General features: G+C 41.1%; 2 protein-coding genes across 5 annotated transcripts in view; one reads left to right on the top strand and one right to left on the bottom strand.

Moving 5' to 3' along the window:
- Positions 1–27,664, bottom strand: part of SH3D19 (SH3 domain containing 19) — a 156,321-nt gene that overhangs the window by 108,894 nt on the left and 19,763 nt on the right. The gene's annotated exons all lie outside the window — the stretch shown is intronic.
- Positions 15,854–23,612, top strand: PRSS48 (serine protease 48). The gene is made up of 6 exons (XM_010968499.3): positions 15,854–16,972; positions 17,904–17,948; positions 18,117–18,279; positions 20,145–20,407; positions 21,111–21,280; positions 23,340–23,612. The coding sequence occupies exons 1-6, from the start codon at positions 16,930–16,932 to the stop codon at positions 23,610–23,612; spliced, it is 957 nt and encodes a 318-aa protein (XP_010966801.2). The 5' UTR covers positions 15,854–16,929.

Below are 27,664 nucleotides of genomic sequence, written 5' to 3'. Positions count from 1 at the left end.
ACACTTTCGGTGGCTCAGGCCAGAAATCTTAGAGTCACTTTTGACTCCTACCCACAACCAATTCATCAGCAGGTACCACTGGCTCTGCCTTCAAAATGCAACCAGAACCTGCCACTTCTTACCACTTCTATCTCCATGGCCTTGGTCCAAAGCCACCATCACCTCCTACCCAAATTATTATAATAGTTTTCTGACTAATCTCTCCCTGACCATTCTCAACCCATAGCCAGTGGGATCCTTTAAAACTTTTAAAGTCAGATCAAAATCTTGCCATTCTACTAAGAATAGAAACCAAAGACTTCAAAATAGCCTGCGAGGGCCCGTTCCCTGCCTGACCTCATTTCCAATGGCTGGAGCCCCTTTCCCACTCTGCTCTAGTTTCTGTGTTTCTTAAATGTCCCAAACACACTCCTACTCAGGGACTTTGTAAGCTATCCTCTGTGCTTCAACCCTTTTCCCTCAGTTAACCACCTGACTCATTGCGTCTCTTTCCTCAGATATCTGCTCAGAAACCCCCTTAGTGATGCCTTCCCTGACCATTCTATTTAAAAGTTATGCCCGACCCCAGCATCCCTGTCCTGTTTTATTCTTCTCCAAAGAACTAGTCATGATCTGACCTAAAACTAGAATATAAACTTCCTGATGACAGGGCTTTTTCTACACTGTCACTCCTCTGTTAGAACAGTGCCTGGCATGGGCACTGAAAATAGGATTGCTGAATAAATGAGTGATGTCTCCTGGACTTGGGAGGCTGCTGGAGCATGGAGGCAAAGATTACTAGACAACAAATCAGAAAATCTAAATTTAAATCTGATTACTAGACTGGGAAATAGAAGCAACCCCTAGCTTTGCTAGTGAACAGTATGATCCAACTAGTTATTTAACCTCCAAGGTCCTCAGTTTCTTCACTAATAAAATAGAAATAAAAACATGCTTCCCTCACAGAGTCACCGTGTGGATGAAAATGTTATACTGTCAAGCTTCTCTAACTGGTCACTTTGAACTGTTTAGAATCAATTTAACATTTATAGACCCTGGTTTATTCTCTTTGTAAACTAAAAAACAACTTGAATTATAACAAATTTTAAACTGTCATTCCCTGTCTAGAGTTTGTAATTGTCTACATTATTAATTATACACATTAGTATCTTAATACTAGTATCTAACTTTTGGGCCTTATGGGTATAATTATCTTTGTTTTCTATTCTGAGACCTTATCCATTCTCTTCTAAATAGGGAGAGAAGAGTCTTGATATCTTGAGATCTTTGGTACTTTTATTTGGCTCTGGAATTGTCTGTCTTACAGCCAATAACCAGACAAAGGTGAGATGGGGTCTCATAGAGGCGGCAAGACAAGCCAGTCTCCTTCATCAGGACATAAAATGTCAATAAAATGTCAAGACAGTCCAAAGGGCATCCAGAGAATGTAGACCCCACCGAAGCACAGATGGAAAGAGTGGTATTTAAGAGAGAAAAGAGGTATTTTCTGTAAATTCTACTTTTATTTCAAGTTACATAACAAGAAATACAAATACTTCTTTTAAGTTAGTTTAGTTCTTCACAGAAATGACTTAATCATGATTTAAAATGATGGTATCACCATTTAGTGAGAGATAATATAAAAAGCAAGAAATGTTGCTAAGTCCTCTATAAAACCACTTATTATGTTAAGTAATGTGCTTTTTACAGTATTGTAACAAACTCATTGAATTAACTGCCAAGGGGAAAAAAGTTCTCTCCTGACAAAAGCATATGGTTCTTATGATCAGAAGACGTGAGCTATGTATGCAGCTCATCTTCCTTCCTTTTTTTCTTTTTTGGTGCCGTGGTCTCTTGAAAGCTTTAAGTTAAATTAATTCTTGATTTGAATAATTATAATAATCCCATTCTCGATTTCTGGGTATATAATCTCCCCTTTATTTCTACAGGCCTAATCCTGTTCATTTTTATTGTACCCATGATGTCCGCCTGTGCCAAGCAACAGGCACGGAACATTAAAGAGTCTCCAGAACTATTTCATCACTGCCATGTTTTTTAAAATAGCAACAACGTTTGCTCAGCATTTAGGTTATGTGCCTCATCTAAGTTAAAAAGTTCTCAAAGCTAGTCTGTAGGGGTGCCAGGAATGAGGCTCCACATCCTGGGCTGGCACCTAGGGCTCCACATTCGGCTTTCAGAGCCACCCAACCCTCCTGTTTTAAGGACCACGATACCAATTACAAGTCAACACCTCCGGAGGGAGTTCCTTCCTCCCTCTGCCTCTCTCAGGCTAGACTGTCAACTCCTTGGAGGAAGGCACCCCTCTCGCCTCATGATTCATGCTCCTTTATAGATCTTGCTCCACGTTTAGCACAATAAATGATCCAGTAAGTATGTGCTGACTTAGGAAGGCAAAGAACAAATTATAACAGGTGGAGATTAAAGCAAAAAAGGGAAAGCAAGAAAGCAGAACATATTGGTCAGCTAACTGGCTGGCTTCCTTCCTCTCTTTTATCTTGTCAGTCCTGTAGCTGTTCTAGAGGCCAAGGACTTGGGGCAGCCCTCTGCACGGCCCTTGGGGATCCAAGCTCAGGGACCTGCCCTGACTGGTTCACCCACGGCCAGTGAAGAAGTAGACGGGATCAACTAGGATAGGCCCCTGAGATGTGGCAGATAGGGCAGAGGGAGGTTCTAGGAGCCTGCCCCCACCCGACGCCAGGGTCACAGTGCACTGAGAGAGCCCTGCTCCTTCCAGGGCCCACCCCCAACCGCCCCTCTTTCCCCACCCCCTGCCCCTCTTCCCCCACCCCCGCGCCCCGCTCCTCCTCCACCCTCAGCAGGAACCCCAGGCACCGTGCTCTGCCTGGGCAGCAGGGGGCGCCTCAGGCCCTAGCTCCTCCCCTTGGGTCCTGCAGCTGCACCCTTCGGTATCCGGTCTGGCCAGGGTGAGGACCAGAGGAGAGGAGTGGGTGGAGCTGAGGAACCCATCTAGAAGGAGACGCTGTCCCGCCCCTCTTCTCAGGCTGCTCTCCAGCCAGCCTTTCCCTGAAAGCCTGAGTCCAGAGAGCAGGAGGTGCTGACTCTGAGGACAGAACCATGGGCCCTGCTGGCTGTGTCTTCCTGCTGCCCCTTCTGTTGGGGATCTCAGGTGAGCTCTTGGAGCTCAGGGGGCCTGGGGGGGGGGCCGCCTTGGAATAAGAACCGTCATGGTATCCCCCACAATCTCCCTTTCCTCTCCCTAGGCACAGATGAGGAGGAACCAGAGAATCTCGTGAGTCAAGTAAGGCGCCCCACCCAGGGCCAGCATCCCTGGGTGGACCAAAGGAAGGGAACTGGCGCCAAGGAGAAGAGCTGAGAGGACACCAGTGCGGAAAGTGGGCAGGGAGGGGGCAGGGCACAGGTCTCTGGGGCAGGTCTCCCATGCCTTCCTCCTCTTTGCTGGCAGTCTGTGGGCGGCCCACGGTCTTACCTGGCATTGCCTCAGGCATGGAGGCCAACGTGGGACAGTGGCCCTGGCAGGTCAGCATCCGCAAGGGCTCGTTTCACATCTGTGCGACCAGCCTCATCTCACAGCGGTGGGTGTTGACCACCGCAAGCTGCTTCCGGTGAGTGCTGGCCTTGCTTGGGGGAGACCCATCATGGGCCTCAGGTGACCTGAGCCCCTAGGCTAGGTCAGAGAGTTTATCTTGCAGTGCCAGATAAGTATGCTGTGACTTAGAAGTGGGTCCAAGCGGAGAGGGTGTACCTCAAGCTGTAGAATGCATGCTTAGCATACACAAGGTCCTGGGTTCAATCCCTAGTACCTCCCCTAAAAACAAACAAACAAACAAACCTAACCACCTCCCTCCCAAAACAAAATGAAACAGAACAACAACAAAAAAAGAAGAGGGTCCAAATGTTTCCTGCCCGATTCTCAGTTCAACTACTTTTAGACTTCAGGTAGCTTCATATTTGACAGTCATCTTGATTGAGATGAGTGCCTAAAAGAAGTCTCTATGCAAGGAGACATTCCTCAGGGAGGGCCGCTCCCTTTACAGCATGCCCACATCTTCGTATCACTCCAGATACACAGTCCTGAGCCCTCCTCCCTTTCCCTGGGTGGCCTCATCCATTCTCATGATTTAAAACATCATATATATGCTGATAACGTCCACATTTACATCACTAGTCCCAAACTCTAGTTCTGACGCATTTCCATTTGGATGTTTCACTGGTATCTCAAAGATAACGTGGTCAAAAGAGAACTACAATTTTACCACCACCAATATCCCCAAGCCTAATTCTCTTCCTCTCTTCCCATCTCACTCAATAACATAACCAGTTGCTCAAGCCAGAAATATGAAGCCTCACTTTCTCTCACCATCCATATGCACTGCACACACCAATTCTTTGGTTTTACTTCCAAAATATATATTGACTCTAGCATAACTGTCCTGGACCACTGCAATACCTTCACACACACAACAAAGTCAGAGGTAAGATCATGTCATTCCTGCCTTCAAATCCTCCAGTTGCTGCTGAGGCACCTAGAATAAAAACCTGTAAGCCACAAGCTGACAAATATCTGCTCATTTTTCCAACATCATGCCATTCTACTCCAGGTTTATTTAACTTCTAGAAAGCTCTTTCTTATCCTCAGTGCCTTTGCATATGCTATTCCTTCTGCAATGCTTTTCCTTATAGCTCTTCTCATAGCTGACTCCTACCTTGTGGGACTCAGTTGAAAAGTTACCTCTTCAATGAAACTTTCCCTGATCACCAATTTATAGGTTCTCCTCCAATCTTTTACTCTCTACTTTAAAATCCTGTTTGTTTTCTTCATAAAATTCATCACAATTTAAAACTTTTTACTTGTTGACTTGTGTGTTGTCTCTCCCTTCCTCCCTGTCTGTCTGTCTGTCACACACTCACACACACACACACACACACACACACACACTTGGTTCTTAAGACCAGACACCCTATGAGGGCCAGATCATGTCTGAGTCTCATTTATATTGTCAGGATATGCTCAGGACTTACAGGAGGAACAAGTGCTTAGGAAGAGCTAGAAGAGAAATGCCTCCTCCAGAACCATGGGCTCCGCTGTGACACTCCATGGCAGAGCCACAAGAAACCCAAGGTACCTGTTCTGCTCCTCTTCTTCTCAGGTCCAAGGATACCAGAAAATACAATGTGTTGGTGGGGCCGCTCCAGATCTTTGGTCACCAAGCCTCCAAAACAACGATCATCCCCGTGTCCAGGATTATTCCCTACCCTGACTTCCCGGGAAACACATGGAGTGCAATCACTGTGGTGGAACTGGCCTCTCCAGTTTCTTTCAGCCCTGTTGTCTTGCCCATCTGCCTCCTGTCATCTACTGTCCAGCTGAAGAACTCGTGCTGGGTGACTGGACGGGGCAATGCTGGGGTATCCCACTGTGAGGATAAGTAGATTTTTCTGAGCTTCCTCTACTGACATTCCCACCCTCTACTCTCCATCCCACCCCAAGCACCAGACATGGTTCTCCTTGACCCTGCAGCCTCCCTTTGCCTCCTTCATACTTCTGCTATGATCTTTGCTTATTTATATCTGCTTTTACTCTTATTTTGCAATACTACTAAGACATTAAAAGTGAAAAGGACAGCTTAATGCACTGAGAGAGAGGCGAGTTCACAGTCCTTCCTCCACACTGGGATAGAGCATGTGAGTAGGTGAACAGAAGCAGATGTGTAGACGGATCCAGGAAAGAGACCACTCAGCAGGTCCTGAGTCAGACTAGGAGAGCAGGGCTTCATGTATCAACAGACTTGACTCTTCTCAGTATATCAGATCCAACTTTTTATGTTCTATGGCACACAAAAATATGTTCCAAAGCCAAACAACTTAACCCTGTATGTTTCATTATTTAGATTTTCCTGAGTCAAAAGATTCTTCTGTTATTGTGGTTTCTGAGCAGGAGCAACTGCCCTCAGTCTTGTTCAGACTCAGGGAACTCAGCCTTTAGACTATTTGCCAAACTAGTAATAAGAATGCTGTCTATCATAGGAGCAGAATATCTGAAATTAGAGCTATCCCTGAAAAACAAAGGCATGAAATCTGCATCTGTAGCTAAAAATGGCTTCCTAATTTTTAAAGACAGCTTTGACTCTTTTTGACCTTACAGCTATGAAACCATCTTATACCCTGAAGGAGCTAAAAGTGCCCCTCCTTGATCTCCAGACATACAGTAATTATTATCAGAAAGAAAGCTTGTTGCATGGAGTCAAACCCATCAGTGAAGCCATGATCTGCTCCAGGCTCCCAATGGGGCAGATGGATCGGTGTATACTAAGAATCCATCCTACAGGCACCTTTCAGAGCCCTTCCCTTCCCCAGTGTGCTTCCTCCAGGTCTCACAGCTTCAGAGAACCCAGGAGTGGTCCTAACTCCACAGTTCTTGCCTAAACTATTGGAGTCTCTCCCTTTGCCCCATGCATGGTCCAGCCATCTTTCCTCTCTCCCCCAGGGAAGGAGAGGAGATCCCCTGATGTGTAAAGTGGAGGATTTCTGCGTCCTTGCAGGTGTGGTGAGTTGGGGATCATACTGCATCAGAACCAATGAGCCTGGAGTGTATACAAACATCAGTTTCTACAAATCCTGGGTTGAGAAGTCAGCCATCTCACATTCTGACCTTTCTGCTACCCCACATCTGGACTTCTCCGGGCTCGTCCCTGTTATGCTTCTGCCTCTCATTTTCCTGGGGCTGTGCTAACTGGCTAAGGTCAGTATGGCCAGGGTGAAGTGGCAACTAAGAATGAGGGAAATTCTAGAAGCTGAGGATTTTGAAGGGAGATTGTGAAGATTCAGCAAGACAGATGCAGTTCTGCTACCTCTAGGCACAGCCTCCAGGAGCCGAATCTACTTGTTGCCTTTTCTCCTGCAGGTCAACGTGGAGAGTAAGGTCCCTGGTGTGAATAAAGTTTGGTTGATTCTAACTATTATTTCTCATATTCATTCTTTTGATGAAACGGGAGTCAGGACTTGGGGAAATACAGAAGCAAAGAACTTCAGGCTTGAAAGGTATCTGGAAATCACCTGACCCAATCAACCCCTCACATTCTAAAGCAGCAGCAGCTAGGGTCCAGAGAGAGTCATTAGTTTGCCCTTGACTGAATTCAAGATGAAAACCATCCAATCTGGGACTAGACTAGGTTCTGAAGAAAACGCAGGGACTCAGAAGATTAGAAGGTTTTAGTTGAAGCACATCAGACAAGAGGAGCCTAGGGCAGTGTGTTAGTTATCTACTGCTGTATAACAAATCACCCCAAAACTTAACAGCTGAAAACAACAGACACACACTCTTGCTCAGTGTCTGTGGGTCAGTAATCAGGGAGGGCTTAGCCAGGCAGTTCCGGCCCAGGGTCTTTCAAGAAGCTGCTGCTGTGAACCACAGTCATCTTAAAGCTCAATGAGAAAAAGATCTGCTTCAAGCTCCCTCACACAGGCCTCTCTGCAGGGCTGCCTCAGGGCAGCTGGCTTCACCCAGAGTGAGTGATTCACGATACAGTGAGAGAGAACACCCCAAATGGAAACTATAGTCTTTTTATAACCAGATTAATCTCAAACAGACATCTCATTCCTTCCGCTGTATTCTGTTCTTTAGAAGTAAGTTGACAGGCTGTGAATATCAGGAGGCAAGAATCACTGGGGACATCCTAAAGCCTGCCTTCTATAAGTGGAATATGGGAAGGGTCTGGATTGAGGAGCTGGGAGGCTAAAACTGACTGTGTTTAGCAGTCATGGATTAAGCAGAGGCATGGGGGAGTTTAAGCAGAGGTATTGGGGGAGAAAACCTTCTGAGTCTCCTATTCATCCCACCCACTGAGAGCACTTCATGGTTGTGCTCATAGGTGTACTGGGGTTAGGGAAGGTGTTTATTAGAGAGATTTCCAATTTGCAATATCCTGTGACCAGAGAGGAATCTAGGAACATGTCTCATATGCATGGCTGATTTATCCCATCCTTTTTCTGAGCCTGCGGTATATAAAGAGGAGTTAAGAACATGGGATCCGACACTGGCCAGCACTGAGTTAATTTATGGATTTCATAAGATACTGATTAAAATAATGCAAGATGCTCTGTATTGCTTGACAAATAACAGTGAAAATGATTAGAAGGAGTTTTGGCAAGAAGGCGGAATGAACAACAACAAATTGAGTATCTTTTGCTCAAATTTCATTAAATACCAATAAAATCATTGTTTGAAAATGAAATTTTTCATTAATAACTGCAAAGATAAAATAATTACATAAAAATAAGTAAATTAAATCTGGACCATTAAAAAGCTTTCCATACATATGAAGAAAATAGTAATAAGAACTTTGAAAAAAATTAATTCCCCAAATGCAAAAATTATACAAAGTATAAGCAGGATTCAAAGAACGATTACAATTTATTCTCAAAGGAATAAGGTTCATGTTAACAAGGTCTCCTGAGAATTTTTTTTTAGATGACAACAGTACAGAATTGCAAGCAAAAAAGAAAAGATAAACCCATTAAACATGTGAGATGCTAAGTAAGTGAAAAATGATAAAAGAATATGAACAAAGAGGATGGATCTAGATACCAAAGCCAAGAAATCCAACAAAGAGACAAAAGCAGGTTTTAGAATCATAAAATAAAATAGTTGGAAGGTACCTTACAAGTTATTTGATATACTCTCAGCTCAAGACATAAGTTTGCTTGTTTCACAGACCTGATGGATGATCTTACACTTCTTAATATAGCAGCCCTGGAAAACTAATCAACCAATTAACTAACTAACTTTTGGTATTGGGGGAATGGGAACTAATTCCACTACACAGCACTGTCCCACAATTTGCCCACCAGAATCCTCTAAAACTGAAACTTAACAAGTAAAACATATACATAAAGGGTGAGATGGAATGAGATCACTTTCTGTAGAAAGGACCCCCAAAATGTCAGCAGATACATGCCTTATGTGTTTTAGAAATAAGCTAAACTCAGGGGGAGGCTATAGCTCAAGTGGTAGAGCACATGCTTAGCATGCATGAGGTCCTGGGTTCAATCCCCAGTACCTCTTCTAAAATACCTCTTCTAAAATAAATAAATAAATGAACCTAATTACCTCCCTCCCCCACCAAAAAAATTAAAATAAATAAATTTAAAAGAAAAAAGCTAACCTTGAAGCTTTGGGTATAATCTCAAAGCAGCATACCAGGAATGATATCATAACTGGGAAAGCTTCAATATAATCATCAGCATTTGGCACTAATTGAAGAAAATCAGTATTAGGAAAGGGAATGGTTGTCATGGGATCTAAGAACGCAAAAGCCAGATAACTCTGTGTTCATCAGACCCTAGACCCTGAAGGGAGAGAGACTCTGAGTCTGGTGAATATAAGTTTGGATTTATTTAGAAAAACATGTTCTGTTATGGAGAAGTGCTCTTTCACTCAGTCTTTGCAAAGAAGTGATATTTCATCCTAGTGAGTGAAATGCTTATGATATCAAGCCTCTTCCACTCATTCCGATCCCAAGACTCTTCAAACCACCCCCCTACCCACCCACATACTAATTTGGTCTCCCTACTCAATATCAAGACGTGCCCTGGTTGGGAAAAATGAAAATTCCAAATGACAAAAATGAAGAGTCCTTACTGCAAATGAACATTCTGGTTCATACACAAGTCTCTTAAGTTTCAGTGAGTAAGTCTCTTGACTTTGATCTTTTCTAGGTGCTCTGACAAGAATTTCAGAAGCTAAAAAGCTAAGAGTCCAGAGCCTAGATTGAGATGACTTGAGCCAAATCAGCAGACCTGCCTAAGTGGATTCTTTGGGTGCCATGGTATCTATATCTCACTTCTAACTATGGCAGGAATTTGTATTTACTTTATGCCTTTTCTATATCAGTTACTATTCTGGTCACTTTAAAAATTATCCTATTTCGCCCTAACAACTCAAGAAGGTACTATTTATCCTACTTTTACAATTATAACACACACACACACACACACACACACACACACACACACACACACACACACAAAAAACTGAGGATCAGAGAGGTTAAGTAACTTGCCTAAGATCACACTGCTAATATTAAACAGATTTATCCAGGATTGCCTGACTCAAAAGACTTCTCTTTCCACTACACCAAATTACCCCCACTTACTGTTAGAAAGCTCTAATAAAGGTCTTCCTTATAAAATGCCAAAATCACATCTGCCCCTTGGTTCTAGTTATTTGTACCTCTTATAGTTCAATTTCCATTTGTAATTATTTGGGTGCACACAGCTTTACTTCTTCTGAATAGGTAAGACCAGCCTTGAAAAGAGAAACTGCTGTCCTAGACATCTTCATGATCTTCTAATAGCACCTGTTTTGGTGTCTTGCAAACAGAAAGTATCAAATCTTATTTTCTGACTAACAAAATGAGAGCAATAGACTATAGAAAGCCAGGCTGTCAAAACCGAAAGCAAGAATTCATTTAGTATGAGCACAAGTGAATACACATAAAAACATTTTATTTTACTGATCAAAAGAACAGGACCAACTCTTGCAAAGGGGGACTAGTTAAAGGGCAGTAGGACCCCAGGCAAGTACGACGGAGCTCAGGGCAGGATCACTCCCTGTGGAGAAGGTGAGTGTGGACAAGGGAAACTATAGATTGGCCAGTAAGGCAAAGAGCAGGAAGAGGAAGGTGGTCTCTGAAAGGCTGTTCAGGCCTAGGCCTTGCATAATAGATGGCAAGTATACAGACTAGTTCCGGGACATACTGGTTAGTGGAACTAAAGCTGAACTAAAAATTTCTTGTCCAAGTTCAAGAACTAAGACTAGACTGGATCTTTTAATGGAGGCATAGGCAATCGACACTGCTGCAAGGTGACAGAAAAGGCAAAGGCCAGGGACTGCTGCATATGTGCTGGAGAAATCAACTATTCTTTAGGAGACTGTTTTATAAAGGGATTTATTCATTTTCCAACATAACAGATTGATCTGATGGACTGAATTGGAAAAGAAACAATGGAATCCATTTGCTCTTCCTGGAACTACAGAGAAAAAGCTACAAAACTTGCATATCTACTGTTGTCCCTGTTTTAATCTCAGGGTGCTCAAGAGGAGATTGCATTCCTAAAGTGGAATCCTTACTCTACAGCAGCGTTCTCAACCAAAGGTGATTCTGCTCCTCAGGGGACATTTGGCAATGTTTGGAAACATTTTTGACTGTCACAATTAGGTGTGGGTGGTACTCCTGCCATCTGGTACGTTAAGGCCAGAGATGCCGCTTAACATCCCACAATGCACAGGACAGCCCCCACAGGAAAGAATCATCTGGCCCAAAACATCAATAGTGCCAAAGATGCCAAATCCTGGTCAACAGGCACCACCAACGTCAATCTAAGCTATCACCAAGATGACCTGTTTGCCCAGAATTAAGTTGATACTTAAAACTGGGATATTCAACAGAAACAAAAATAAAACAGCAGCTACTATTTATCATTGTGTGCTGAAATAGCCCGAACCTAAGCTAAGTACTTGCCCTCTATCTCATGTAATTCTTAGAGAAATTTTGTGGGGTACTATTATTCCCATTTTGCTGAGATGAAAAGGTTGTAACTAGGCAACAGCCACATGGCATGTAATAAAGCTCTTACCAACACCACGACATTGCCACTTTCCAAACCAACTGTTACTGCATACAGTACAGGTATTTAAAGATAACTTTAATGATAACAGGGTAATGATGTGGGAACAGAGAATCTAGTGCCTAGAGACAGAGCATGATGAGAGAGACAGAAAGCCATTAAGAGCTGTCTTCAGGAAAGTCTCTAGAGTGGACATTAAGCACCTACTCTTTTTTTTTTTTTTGAAGTGTTTTTTATTTATTTAATTTATTTTTTGAAATTTATTTTATTTAACTTTTTTATTGAGTTATAGTCAGTTTACAATGTTGTGTCAAATTCCAGTGTAGAGCACAATTTTTCAGTTATACATGAACATATATATATATTTGTCACTTTTTTTTTTTTCACTGTGAGCTACCACAAGATCTTATAAAGCACCTACTCTCTTGCTTTCAACTCCTTGGTACTTCCTTATCTTAGAAGAAGCAAGGGAGCATTAAAATGGCAGAACCAACATGTTTCTTGATTGCTAAACCAAAAACAAGAAAATATTTGTAGAGGGATAATGGAAGCAATAGACAAAGATAAATAAATACAGATAAACAGATAAGCAATTCATAATTCAATGTTACATCTGTAAAGAATCTTCCAGATCATCAGCTGATTCCAGTGCCTTCACGGTACAGTAGATAAACACAGGCCACACGGGAAAGGTGACTTGTTTAAGGTCACGTAGTCATCCACATAAAAATGACAGAATTGCTGTGAAATGAAAACTGGAGTACATTTCTCCAATATGATAGAAGTGATTAACTTAGATTTAGAGGACTCGTAGGTTCCAACTCTCTCTTTAAAAATGGACATTTTCTTACATAGCTCAATATTATTATTACACTTAACAAGATAAACAATAATTTCTTCATACTATCTAATATCCAGTTCCTTGATATCAATATATCTATGTCCTTTATTGTATCAGAATGTCTTCTTAGAAATGGCCATCATTCAAAAGTCCACAAATGACAAATGCTGGAGAGGCTGTGGAGAAAATGGAACCCTCCTACACTACTGGTGGGAATGCAGGTTGGTACAGCCACTGTGGAAAACAGTATGGAGATTCCTCAAAAGACTAGGATTAGACTACCGTATGACCCAGGAATCCCGCTCCTGGGCATATATCCAGCAGGAACCCTACTTCAAAATGACACTTGCACCCCAATGTTCATAGCAGCATTATTTACAATAGCCAAGACATGGAGACAGCCTAAATGTCCATCAACAGATGACTGGATAAAGAAGCTGTGGTATAGTTATACAATGGAATATTATTCAGCCATAAAAATGACAACATAATGCCATTTGCAGCAACATGGATGCCCCTGGAGAATGCCTTTCTAAGAGAAGTAAGCCAGAAAGAGAAAGAAAAATACCATATGAGATCGCTCATATGTGGAATCTAAAAAAAAAAACAAAAACAAAACATAAATACAAAACAGAAACAAACTCATAGACATAGAATACAAACTTGTGGTTGCCAAGGGGGAGGGGGGTGGGAAGGGACAGACTGGGATTTCAAAACGTAGAATAGATAAACAAGATTATACTGTATAGAACAGGGAAATATATACAAGATCTGTGGTAGCTCACAGTGAAAAAAAGAAATGTGACAATGAATACATGTATGTTCATGTATAACTGAAAAATTGTGCTCTACACTGGAATTTGACACAACATTGTAAAATGACTATAACTCAATAAAAAATGTTAAAAAAAGAACATTTCTAAAAAAACCTTTTTTTAAATAAATAAAATAAAAATTTGCATAAGCAAAAAAAAAAAGTCTTCTTAGAGTTAATTTGTTAAATCAGGATCCAAACAGGGGCCACACATACTTGTGTCTCTTAAGTTTCTTTTCACCTAGAGGATTTTCCCTCCCTTTGTACCTTCATACCATTGACTTATTATAGAAACCAGGTTAGTTGTTTTATAATATGTCTCACATTCTGGATTTGACTGTTAACTTCTATGTCTTGTCATTTAACTTATTCCTTTATCCTTTGTATTTGCTGTAAGTGGAAGGAGCTTTAGAGATTCCAGTTTCACTTTTTTGGACAAGAATTCTTCACTGGATATTCCTTCCTATTATGTCACATCAGGCTCATGTCTGCCTTATCCCACTTTTCATAATGCTAGGATTGAACAGAGGGTTCAAATGGTGACAGCCTGAGCACTCCACTGACCTTTCAACTAAAACTTTCAACTACTGATAATCATTCCCTGAATCAGTTATCTCAGGAGGAGCTGTATGTATTGCTTTCAAATTCTATCATTCCAACCAATAATTTATTAGCTGAAATTCTTCCCTTATCTACTAAATCCATTTTGTTACTCTGAACTGCACTTTGGACAGGACAAGCAAGATAACTTTAATTCCTTCCTTTTACTTCCAATTTTCACTGTAAGGAGCTCGTCTCTTAGTTACTTTCAATAAAGTTTATTTCCAACTAAATTGGAGCCAAAATCAAAAATATATTTTTATAAAACATTTTAAACAAAAGGGAAAAGAAATTCTGTGAATAACTCAACAAACAAGTAAAGACTGTTCAGTGACTTCAGAATTGTCCAGGGATATAAAAGTCCAAAGGCCTAGGACAATCACAGGACCCTCAGAGGGAGAGGAGTGTCAGGTCAAATTTTTGTTCCTTTGATAAATCAACATAAAGACCTGCTCAGAGCTTTAGTATCTCTGCAAAATGACGACCTTTATTCCAAACATGACTTGAAGGCAAATCTCAAACTGAGGTCTGACTTTTTTAAAAGCTATACTGAAGTAAACTGACTAAATAGTTAAAATTGCCTATAAATACAATAAATTAATTGGAATACCAAGTGTGATGTGAATAAGAAACACCAATTGTGATATGAAAAAGAAATACCAATTATGATATGAATAAGGAATCTTTTCTTCAATTAAATGAACAGGACAAAATTGCAGGTTGCAATATTAATTTCAGAAAAAAAATTAAGGTGGAAAGTACTAAGAGCGTCATTATATACTGATAAAAAGCACAGTGAGTGATAGGCACATAACCAGAATGAATGTATAAACCATACACAAACAAAAATGGGATGCATAAAACAAGAACCATTAAAAATGTACGGGAGAGCAAACATAACTGTAATAGTAGTAGATTTTCACCCCTGTCAAGCAGTCACAAATGAAGACAGCTAGATCTAAAAAACAAAAATTAGGTAAAAATTCATAGTTGTGGCAGTTAGGAAACAAGTAGCTGAAGAATTATTTTTTCTGAAGTGTTCACTTCTAAAGTCTGAAAAAAGGTATTGCAAGAGGCAAACATCTTACTGTACTGAGATGCAGCCAATCTGGCATCTACCCCACCACAACAGTCCCTGCTGCTTAGCTAGCCATATTTCTGCATCCTCATGATGCGTAAGGGCACTTAACTGCAGACCTTAGTCCACAACTATGAACCTACGGCCTGGTAATAAAAGGTAATCTGTTCAAAGTCTTGGGAATTTGAACTGAAAATAAGGACAAACTTGTGTAGTTTATAGTGGGACAGAATGAACAGGCGTGGAACGTGGTTGAAACACACCGACGGCAGAGGACCGAAGTGGGGATCCAGAACTCCTGCTCTGAACTCTCAAGCTGTCATGGATCCAGAGCCCCCTTCCAGCTCCGGTCTCTGCTCTGGTCTCCAGGTCTGTCCTATGATAGCCCCAGATGTCCTTGTTACCCTGTTCTCCTTACTGTCCCTCAGATACCTGTATTGGTTTGCTAGGGCTGCCATAACAAAGTCTCATAGACTAGAGGACTTAAACAACAGAACTGTATTTTCTCCCAGTTCTAGAGGTGAGACGTCTGAGGTCAAGGTGTCAGCATAGCTGACTTCTCCTGAGGGACGTGAGGGAAAGATCTGTCTAGATTTCCTTGGCTTGTAGATAGCTGTCTTCTCCCTCTGTATGTGTCTGTGTCCAAACTTCCTCTTCTCGTAAGGACAACAGTCATACTGGATTAAAGCCCACCTAATGACCTTTTAACCTGAATTACCTCTTTAGAGATACTATCTCTAAATATGGTCACATTCTAAGGTAGTCGGGGTTAGGACTGCAACATACAAATTTGGGGTAGGGGGAGACATGTTTCAGCCCATAAAAATATCTTTAAAATAATCCCTCTTTAAACTAGTTTAAGGGAGTCTCTGTTGGAACTGAGTAACTTTTACCAAAACAGCTACAGGTTCTGGTCTTCTATTATTTTTAAAAATTATTCATGTGTTTCTTTCAAACTTCCCAAAATTTTAAGCTGCAAGAGAGCAATAACATGCTTTAACACTTCACTGAATTCTGCCTCCACAGACCTAGTACAGAAAACATAAAAGGCACGGAGAAGAATTCTGTGGCAGATGCTACGCTGAACCACACAGACCCCTCTTCAGGACTGAAGCTTTCAGTTCCCTAGCAACCAGGGGCGCCTGCTGCTGACAGTTCAAAGCCAACTCCAAATCCAAGAACGGCGGCCAAAGCCACCTCACCCAAAGCAATGCTCACTCCACGGAGGGAACCTTCATCCAGTCATTCAGAAGTCCAAGGGCCTGGCCTTCTAGTCTCAGTTGAGGACACCTTCAAAGGGCCACCCCAGCTCAGAGCAACTCGTGGGATTGGCTGAGGCCTCTTCTGCAAATACATTACATGAGCGAGCTCTCTGCCCTATCCTGCTTCCATCCTCCCTCAAGGGGTTGATCCTAAGACCACTCCCCAATAAACTTCTTGCACACAAATCTCTGTCATAGAGTCTATTTCCCAGAAAATCTGACTCGCAGTATATTCTATAGCTAACATTGTAAATAAACATGAAAACAAAAAAATTGGAAAAAATTAGCCAGGTTAATTTCCTCTTTCCCACTTCCTGCTTTTGAAGAATCTTGCCCTCTTCTGTTTTTCTGCTAGAGAAAGGGTTCTGTTCCTTTCAGTGCCCTCCAACCTGCCCTGGGCAGGCAGCTACTGTACCCACCCCTCCCCACCTCCTCTAGGCTCTGGAGGCAGAAGCTCCAGACACCCTGCTCTCCCTGGACAGCAGGGGGCACCTCAAGCCCCAGCTCCTCCCCCTGGGTCCTCAGCTGCACTTCTCAGGCCTGGTCCCTTCAGTGCCTGGCGCAGGGTGAAGACCAGAAAAGAGGAGGGGGGTGAAGCCAAGGAATCCATCTAGGAGATTTAGGAGGAGAAGCAGTCCCGCCCCTCTTCTCCAGCTGCTCCCCAGCAGGCCTCTCCCTGGAAGCCTGAGTCCAGAGAGCTGGAGGTGCTGACTCTGAGGACAGGAAAATGGGCCCTGCCGGCTGTCTCTTCCTGCTGCCCCTTCTGCTGGGTGAGCCCCTGAGGTGGGGGTGGGGGCAGGGGAGAAGGGAGAGGCAGAGGTTTTCTGGCTCAAGAAGTTACATGTAGAGTAATATAATGCTTCACCCACGGGATGTGACTTCTGAATACCACGCCCCAAGAGAGTCCTGAGTCGACCCTCTATGCCAGGCCCCAAGTGTTCCAAGGCTCTTGGATATAGCAAGCAATAAACACAATTAAGATCCCTGCCCTTGTGGGGCTTATAATCAATGCATATATTAAATACACAAATTATAAGGGAGGTTGGAAAGTAATAAATACTGTGACAAGAATGGGGCATCTAGGTGCAGGGACAGTAGGTATTATTTTAAACAGGGTGGTCAAGGAAGGTTTCGCTAAGAAGTTATTTGAGCAAAGACATGAAGGAGATGAGTAATTTAACTAAGAGGACCTAGGAAAAGAGCATTTTAAGCAGAGGGAACTGGAAGTACAAATGCTGTTCAATGATTACAGGAATAAGCTTGTTCATTTATTTTTCTGGCTTACAGTGACTTAAAAGCAGGGTAGGCTAGGAGTAGCAAAAAGATGACAGGTAGCAAAAAAGAAAGCTACACAAATACTGCAAAATGCTAGTTTAGTTAAAGAAAACTCAGCAAAAGTAAATAGCTTATAAACGTCAAAATCATGGGAAGGCATTAATGTATTTACAACCTCACATATTTGATATTCCTGATGGCAACTGTGAATTATCAAGTAAAAGTTCAATTACGTTCCATGTAAGTCACCAAAAAAGAAAGGTATTTATGTATTTATCAAGATTCCCACTAATGCACAGATACTTATAAAAATTTGGCCTTTAACACCAATCTGAGAAATTTAAATAGGCAGAAAGCCTCTCTGTTCAGTGAGTCTAGATATAAGATATGTTATTATATATTAATGATATGGTGTATTTGTCTTAGGGTCTTGCCTATCCTTTTCTCTCCAAAAGAAGTCTCTGCAGTCAGGTGAGTGGTCTCCACTTGGGCCCAAGACTGCTGGGTTTGAAACTGGAATAGGATGGAGTGGGGAAGCTAGGGAGGACTCAGGTTGTGGGCATAGATGGGAGTCTGGAGATGATGAGAAGACAAAGATTAGATTAGACTCCCGTATTTGTCTCTTTCCTCTTTCTCTAGTGTGTGGACGACCTGTGTACTCAAGCCGTGTTGTGGGTGGCCAGGACGCTGCTGCCAGGCGCTGGCCTTGGCAGGTCAGCGTGCAAATAGGTGGGACCCACATCTGCGGGGGTTCCCTCGTCAGTGACAGGTGGATACTGACAGCAGCACACTGCATAAGCACGTGAGTTTTGGCTGGTGGCTAGCACACAGATAGGTTCTCAATAAATACTTGAATGAATTCATGAATGAACCAACAGACAAATGAAAGTGGTAAGATGAACAGACAGAAGGAAACCTAGGTTACCTTGGACTAGGGACAAGGCACAGAGGAAGAAAAAAAATGACGAAGATAGTCATCATATCAGAAACTTTTCTTACTTTTCACCAAATCACTTCCTAAAGTCAGGGAATTTTGTCTTAAGCTGTTTTGGGTCACAACCACAATCTGTGAGAGCAAGGTACCATGTGGTGAGCTGCCACAGAGAGGGCCATGTCAACTTGATGTCTACAGCCAAACAGCTAGTGAGGACGCAAGAGACCCTCCCTGAGTCAAGCCTTGAGATGACACTGCAGCCTACCTTGACTATAGACTGGTCAGAGGCACCCAGATTCCTGAGCCACGGAAACTGAAATCTTTGTTGCTTTACGCCTCTAAGCTTTGTGGTAACTTGTTATGCCATAATAGATAACATATATACAGAAATCAAAATGACACGACTTTTCAATAACAAACTGAAAGTTCAAAGAAAATAGAGTAATAACTTCAAAATGCTGAGAGAATTCCAACTTAGAATTCTACCCATATTTACAAACTATCAATAAAGTGTGGGATAGAAACAAGACATCTTCAAATATACAAAGCAGCAAAAATAATTTCCTCTCATGCACATTTTCTCAGGAAGCCACAGGAGAATGTGCTTCACCAAAACAAAGTGGGGGAAAACATGGGGTCCAGAAAAAATAGAATATAACATAGAAGAGAAACCCCAAGAAAATCATAAAGAAAAATGCCAAGATTGGAGTTAGAGAGTAGAGGGCTAAAAAAAAAAAAAAAAAAAAAAAGACAGTACTGATAGAATGCCTAACTGGTATCAACATGTTGAGAGATTTACACTCTGGCAGACAGTTTGGGGAACAAATAATTAGTTAGTGACAGGTACAAAGAAAACTAAAAAAACAAAGAAAGTAAGATCACATTATTAACTCCAGGAGAAACAAAAAGTTTTACATGAAATCTAATTACAGTACCCAATATAACCCAGTAGTGAATAATGTTTTCATAGTCACAAGAACATACACATTAAATACTGATCTAGCAAAAAGTTATACTATGTTAGGAGGATGGTGAAAAGGAACTGGGGGCGGGGGGTTGGCAACAACTGTTGGTTCAATCCTCACCTTCCACAGTAGGAATACAATATTCTAAAACTGAAAGAAAAAAAAATAACGGCAATATATAGGGTTTCTTGAAAATACAAGGGAAATGCTAAAATAAAGAGCTAAGAGTTGAAAGCAACTGCCTTTGGATAGCATGAATTGAGGGCAGTAGGGCAGAGAACTTCTGTTATTTATTTTTTGTAAATCTTATCAAATTACTTGACATTTTAAATTATACACAGACACACATATAAAACTTTGGTGATTATATTTTGCTTTAATTTTTATTTAGAAATAAAGGTCTAGTGCTCAGAAATCAAAAGGGAAAATAAAACAATGACTATTCAGCATATTGTTGATGGCTGAACTTATGAAGAATGAGAGAGGTGAATAAGAGAAGCAGAGAAAAACTACAGGACAAAACTCTGGCCATAGACATATAAAAGGAGACCACAGAAACAAAGGACAACAAAAGAAAGAGTGGTCAGGGAGGGAAGGAAGGAGAAAGGAGACAAACCAACCCCATGCCAAGTTGGAAACAGCCTAGTTAATCTCAAGTCTGTTACACTCCCTTCTTGCCTAAAGACTTAGTGCTACACATAGGCAGCTTGTTTTGACTCAGCACAAAAGCATGCTCCACTTTCTTTCTCTGCCTTCTCTTCCCCTTAGGAAATGGATTCCTTTCTTATATACTGTGTGGCTTGGATCAACTGAAATAGGCAGTTCAAATACAGGTGTGAGGCATCAAGTGTCCCGAATCGTCCTCCATCCCAAATACCAGGGTACCACTGGAGACATCGCCTTGTTGAGGCTGCTCTCTAGAGTCACCTACAGTTCTTCCATCATGCCCATCTGCTTGCCCAATGTCAAACAGAAGTGGAAAGTTCCAGACTTCTGCTGGGTGACTGGATGGGGAAAACTGAAAAATGAAGGTGAGAATGGATGGAGAAAGGGACTGTTTTATATATCGCCTTTGTATACCCACTCCAGAATAGTCACATTCTCGGCATCACATTACTATGGCAAATATTTTCAACAAAACCAAATCAATCTATTGATACTATCTATAAGTCTTCAAATAAAATGTTTATTTATATGTTTATTTACTCTTATATCCTGCCTAGAGGCTAGTATAGCTGCAAGAGCAGATACTCGCAATTTAAACACAATCTATTCTCTCTGAAACAGATGTTAAGAAACCTGATTTAAAGTTTGGAAAGAGTCTAGTATTTTTTTTTTAATCTGTTTTTCAAGTGTTGTGTCAACTCTTTCCCAGGATGGAGTAAAGGTAAGCCAGGAAATGATCTGGGAGCAGAAAAATGGGAAAGGAAAAAGTTAGAATACTTCAGAATACACACACCTTAACCAAAATGTATCAGAATTTCTCTTTATTTAGAACATTAGGAAAGCCCCCATGTGGCACATTAGAAAAAACCCAAACAAATAGAATTTGAACTACCCATTATTTTAGATTAACTGTTACCCCCCCCCCCCAAAGGCTCTTCCATTAGCCAACATGATTGGGAAGTGTATTCTGCTTTTGGACTCCCATTCAGAGATTTCGGTGTATCATGACTGAATGTTGTCCCTGCACCTTTAGGTTGCTTTTCCTTTCATTCCTATTTCTCTCTACAGATTCTGATTACGCTTCCACCCTTCAGGAAGCAAAAATACCCATCATTGAACGCCAGACTTGTGAAAAAATCTACAATCCAGTTGGTTTCTTATTGCCAGAAACAGAGCCGGTCATCCAGGAAAGCATGATTTGTGCTGGTGATCTTAAACAAAAAAAGGATGCTTGCCAGGTTAGGGTTTGCTCTTGAATTTTTTTAACATGAGATCTTAATTTGGATCCAGTTTCTCCCATCTGTAACTAACAGTGAATTTGGAAATCAGGAGACAAGGGTTCTGACAATAATTCTTGTCTTAACCCGGGTAAGTCACTTAACCTTTATCAATGAATTTAACCTCTTCAACTATTGATCTAGCGTAATGCTTACCACTGGTGTTTGGGTTTTCACAATCTTGTATGTTTTTGTAAATATATTAAGAGGTTAATGTAGAACTGCCAACCTTCTCATTATTTCAAGTAAGAAACATTTCATTTTACACTTAAAAGATGCCATTCCACTGTCTCCTGATCATAACTGTCTGATGGAAAATCAGCCATCATTTGTGTCTTCTTCCACTGAGTGTGATGTGTTGTTTTGCTCTGGCTGCTTTCATTATATTATCCTTCATATTTGATTGTTACAAGTTTGACGGTAATGTGCTAGGCGTGATTTTCTTTGTCTTTATCCCACTTGGAATTCACTGAGTTTTTTTTTTAATCTATTCTTTTACCTTTCATCAAAACTTCGGAAATTTTCATTCACAATTTCTTCAAATGTTATTCTGCTTCATTTCTCTCTTTTCCTCTTCTTGTTGAAACAGGAAATTTGTAAGTTACACCTTTTGGTATTTTCACACTGGGCCCTGATACCCTATATTTTATTTTTAAAACCTTTTTCTGTTTTTCAAATTGGATACTTTAATTTATATTCACAATCACTGCTTCTTTCAACTACAATCTACCTTTTACTGTTAAGTTCACCTAGTAAAATTTTTATTTCATGTATTTCACCTTTTAGTTCTAGGATGACCACTTGGGTTTTATTTTCTCCCCACCCTCCACATCTTTCTATTTCTCAGCCAAAACTTCCTATCTGTTACTGTATATTCATTATTTAGAAATCAAACAATGAGACAACTTCACACCCACTAGGATGGCTATAATCAAGATAGGTAATAGTAAGACTTGACAAGGTATGTGGAGAAACTGGATCTTTATACACCTAGTGAGAATGTAAAATGGTGCAGCCACTTTGGAAACCTCAAAAGATTAAGTATAGAGATACCATTTGATCCAGGAATTCTACTCCTAAATACACACCCAAGAGAAATGATAACATTTATCTATATAAAAATTTGTACTTGAAAGTTCATTGCAGCATTATTCATAATAGCCAAAAAGTCAAAATAACCCAAATGTCCATCAATTGATGACTAAGTAAACAAAATATGGTATATCAATTTAATGGAATACTATTCAGCCATAAAAAGGAATGGAGTACTTATACATGTTATAATATGGATGAACCTTAAAAAGAGTATGCTAAGTGAAAGAAGCTAGACACACGGGAAAAGGTCATATATTACATGATTCCATTTATACATAATTTTGATAATATGCAAATCCACAGAGGCAGAAAGCAGATAACTGGCTGGCCTAGGGCTAGAAGGAATGGGAGGTAATGAAGGTGATGGCTAAAGGGTATGAGGTTTCTTTTCGGGGTGATAAAAATGGATTGTGGTGATGGCTGAACAACACTGAATATACTAAAAACCACTGAACTGTACACTTTAAATGGGTGAATTGTAAGTATCTGAATTACATCTCAATAAAGCTGTCACAAAAAGAAACAGCAAGATTGAATCATACCACCAACTACTATCACTTACTTTATATAAGAAAGGATTATTTTAACACTAAAAAAGGCAGTAAGAACCTAAGAATAGAAAAATAAGGACAGTTCATTCAACTGAATAAATTTAACTTCAGTGAAAAACTCTTCTTTCTTTTTAATCACAGATGAATATTTCAAAACTACTGATATATTTGGCTAAGGTCTCTGCTAATTCCAAAGTCTATGATTCTAAATTTCCATGTCTCCTCCACCACGGTGGGAAGTTCAGCTCCCTCCAGAGATTTATGTCTCCACAGCTCCACTGCCCCATTCTAGGGAACACTCCACCCCTTGTGACCACTCTCCTCTACCTGGTCCCTTTTCTCTATGTTAATGACCTTTATTATCTCTTCCTTAGGGTGATTCTGGAGGGCCTCTGTCATGTCAGATTGATAATATATGGATCCAGATAGGACTGACAAGCTGGGGAGTGGGATGCAGTCAATCTTTTCCTGGAGTCTACACCAATGTGATCTACTATCAACAATGGGTTAACACCGTTATCTCGAGAGTTGAGGTCTTGGCTGCCAACAATCTGGACTTACTTGACTTACTGTCCTCTATTGTACTGCTTTCTCTGGCTCTCCTGGGACCCTCCTATGCCTTTGGGCACATTTCCCTAGGAGAGTAAGCAGTATAGCTGAAACTCCTGGCCAAACAGGGCTAGAAAGGGAAGGCATTGAGAATACACCTCAGGTGCAGAAAACTCATAAGGAGGGTCACTGGGAACTCTGGATGACTTCAATAAAATAATCAGAAATAATTTCTTTTTGAGGTTCTTGATTCTGGAAGTATGTTTTACTGCTTGGAATGTGAACAGCTGAGGAATAAAGATGCCACTTCTGTGCATGGCATTCTTTGTCCCTGACTATGCATCTTGCAAGGCAGGAAGGATGCATTCTATGAATAAGCATTTATGGACACAAATTAAACGGCGACAGAAGCAGGCAAGAAAACAAGTATCTGTGAAGGCAAAAGGAAAGGTCCTCAAGAAAGTATATTAAGGGCTCACTTCATGTCCATGGGTTGCATTACGAGTTTCTTGCCAGGTCTGTGTTTTTGTACTTCCTCCACTATCTTATGCTTCTCCTCTGTGGCAAGGTGTCAAATAAGAAATCCATGTATGTAGTTCAGCTCTGTGTATTTCTGAAATTTTTACTTTTTGAAATATCAATGTGATACCACTAAAAATGGATTAATGCAATAATCTCAAGAGGTGAGGTCTTGGGTTTCAATAATCTGGACCTACCCAGGTTGTTTAATGTCATTTCTATTATAAAGTACTTTAAATGTTTATAAGGAAAAGATTATATCCCTTGCTTAACTAGCATGCTTCTTTTTGTTAAATAATCACATGACCTATTCTATTTCCTCTTCTGCCTAGGCTTCCAGGTGTTCAGAGTTAAGCTTTATACTCGATTTCAGTCATTATCTTTATCCTATACTATCTGGTATAATTCTACTCATACCCTTTTTATTTCAATCATCCTTTCTCATTTGAACGAATTTAGTTTTGTTGCATCTGTGTCCTTTATGGTAAGTCAACCTTCAAAAACAATTTTTTTGGATAAATACACTTAATAGGAAGTGAGGGTAGGTCTGGAAATTTAAAATCTTTGCTAACCCCCTAACCTCACCTCTCATCTAGACTCCCACTAGAGCCTCCTAACTGCCATTCTGTTTCGTCACTTACACTTATGCTCAACTTCATTTATTCTCCACACAATTCAGACTAGTGTTTTAAAAATAAAGATTTAAAAAATACTTTTCTACCCTTTCCCCTGTGTACAGCAGTCCAGAATGAGGACCGAAGTCTCCAACAGGACCTATGAAGCCATGCTGGATCTGACCCCAGTCTGCCTCTTTAGCCTCATTCGGCCTCACCCCACTTGCTCTCTGTGCTCTCACTCCCTCAGATACTCCAAGCCTCTTCTAAGCACTGGAATTTTTTATCTGCTATTTCCTCTTCCTTACTGCCTTTGCCTACTTAGTTCTTACTGTGCCTTCAGATCTCAACTCACTCTTCACTTTCTCAAGGAAGCTGTCCCTAGCTCTCCTGATGAGAACAAATCCTCCCAATACATATTCTCATAATACTATGGAGCCCTCCTTGATAGGACTCCACATAGCTGTCATTTAACATTCATTTGTGTAATTGTCTAATTAATGTATGTCTGTCTTACTAAAATGTAATGAGGTCCACGAGAGTAAGAATTTTAGTTTTTGCCACCAACTATATTCCAGTCCTAATAAATATTTGTGGAATGAATGAATGAAAAACACAGAATCTCTTTGTTTCCCCAACTAAGAACCTGGGTGTTTTGTTCAGATAGCCCAGAGCCCAGCACAGTATCTTACAGAAAGGAGGTTTTCAAATACTAGTTACATAAAAGGATGAAGGGAGGAAAGAATGTTTCAGTGCCATTCTCCTTACCTCTTTCCAGCTATACGGCACAAAGGAACAAACAGTACACAAAGCAGGTAAACTGAAATGTTTCTCAGAGACAACAATTCAAGCTAAGCAAGCTCTGGAATGACACAGAGGGCAAAGCAAAATGGCAGCTGAGAGAAAAGAACAAGAGAGAGAGGAGGGGCAAGAAAGAAAAATGCAGAAGAAAGGACAGACTAAAATCAAGAACTGGAGAATAAATAGGAAGAGAAAACACAAATGTATGAGCCACGATAACAGCAAGAGGACATAAAGGTCAAAAGAGTCAAAACACTGCTTCCTGTCATTTCTCCAGACCCTTAGGAAGCAACGGTTCTGCAGCATGGAAATCCGACAAAATTTTTCTCATGAACGAGTTGAAATTTAAAACTTTTGTAGAGACAAGCCCATTCAAATGGAAAGAAAGTGGTATCTAAAGAAGACCACATGACCTCACTGTCCAGATCACTCCTGGTTGGACTTAACTAGGGATGAGCACCTGACTTAAGAGCTGCCTAGCAGGTCGTGGGGCAGTTGGCCTAGCATCTTACTCAACAGATGCACTAAATACTGGACAACCCAACAGACCCTTCTCCTGGGAAATCTGAACATGGGCCCTAATGGTATGTCAGTATGCAATCAACAGTATTAAGTGCCCACTGTGTTCTAGGCACTGTTCTAGGTACTGAAGATACGGCAGCACATGCAACACACAGAGCCTATGTTCTAGGAGTTTACATTCCAGTGGAGGAGAGAGACAGTAACCAGATGCAAAATACAGCCCTCCCTCAGTATCCATGTGGGTTTGTCCTAGGACCTCCATGGATACCAAAATCCAAAATGTTCAAGTTCCTTATATAAAATGGCCCCAGTAAATCGACTCTCCGTATCTGTGAGTTCCAATTCAACCAATCCCAGAGGTGCAAAAACCCTGGTTACGGAGGGCCAACTGTAAATGTTTATTATACTGTTAAGTACAAGAATGTCTGGTAAAGAAAAATAAAACAAAAGCAGCAGATAAGGTATCAGGGTGGGGGAATTCCACTTTAGATAGGGTGGTCAGGGAAGTATCTCTAAGGAGGTGACATTTAGAGAGGCCTGCACGAAAAAGCGAAGCAAGACAAATACCTGGGAGAGAACATTCCAGGTAGACAGAACAGCCAGTACAAAGGTTCTGAGGTGGGAGGGCACTAGGTGTGTGTGAGTTAGAACAGAGGTCACTACTGGAGTACTGTGAGCAGGGGGATGGGGTGAGAACTGAGAGGGGAGCAGCACCCTGGTAGGCCTCAGTAAGGACTACAAATTGTATTCTCAGTGGGATGAGAAGGCACTGAGGTCTGAAGGCAGGGTCAAGAAATAGAAGAATAGAAAATCCCACACCACGGCTCATGTGGGTATGCAGAGGCCATGAGGGAACTAGGGTGGTAGAGAGGGTAGCTAGGATAGCAGCAGAAATAGGCAAGAAGCAGAAATAATGAGACTCAATACAAATGAGCTAACAAGCAAAACACTAGAGGGCTTTGGTACCCAAACATCAGTGAGGAAGGTTTGATTCCATGAGGCTGTGTGCTGTTTCTGGTCTTCTCTGTCCCCTACCCGCACTACCCTTATAATAAGGCCCCATTAACCAAGGTGAAGAAAGGCACAAGCCCAAGTTTTTTACCATTTACTTTATAAATCATCTAGGACACCTACCTTATTTGCTTTTTCCCTTCTTACCCACAGCAATATTCTTCTCATTCCGTCATCCCATTTCTACCTCAAGGTCTTAATCTGTCCTCTGTACTTGGAAAATCCTTCTCTTATACACCTCAACCCACTTATTTGTCTGTTGATTAGAAAAGGAGGCAGTGAATATCTGAGAAACACACTGAAAGGACCCAAGGAAATGGTTTTAAAAACTAACAGGGAATGGGTGAAGTATATGGTATGCGAATTATATCTCAATAAAGCCGTTTAAAAAAAAAGAACAGAGATATATGCCCAGGAGAGGGATTGCTGGATCATATGGTAAGTCTATTTTTAGTCTTGAGGAATGTCCAAACTGTTTTCCACAATGGCTGCCCCAAACTACATTTCCACCAATAGTGTAGGAGGGTTCCCTTTTCTCCACACCCTCTCCAGCATTTATCATTCATGGACTTTTGAATGATGGCCATTCTAACTGTTGTGAGGTAATACCTCATTGTAGTTTTGATTTGCACTTCTCTGATAATTAGCAATACTGAGCATTTTTTCATCTGCCTATTGGCCAC

The sequence above is a fragment of the Camelus bactrianus genome, chromosome 2 (assembly GCF_048773025.1).
Source record: "Camelus bactrianus isolate YW-2024 breed Bactrian camel chromosome 2, ASM4877302v1, whole genome shotgun sequence".
In the NCBI taxonomy this organism is placed as follows: Eukaryota; Metazoa; Chordata; class Mammalia; order Artiodactyla; family Camelidae; genus Camelus; species Camelus bactrianus.
Note: the sequence above shows the minus strand (reverse complement) of the source record. Positions and strands in the feature narration are given on the sequence as shown.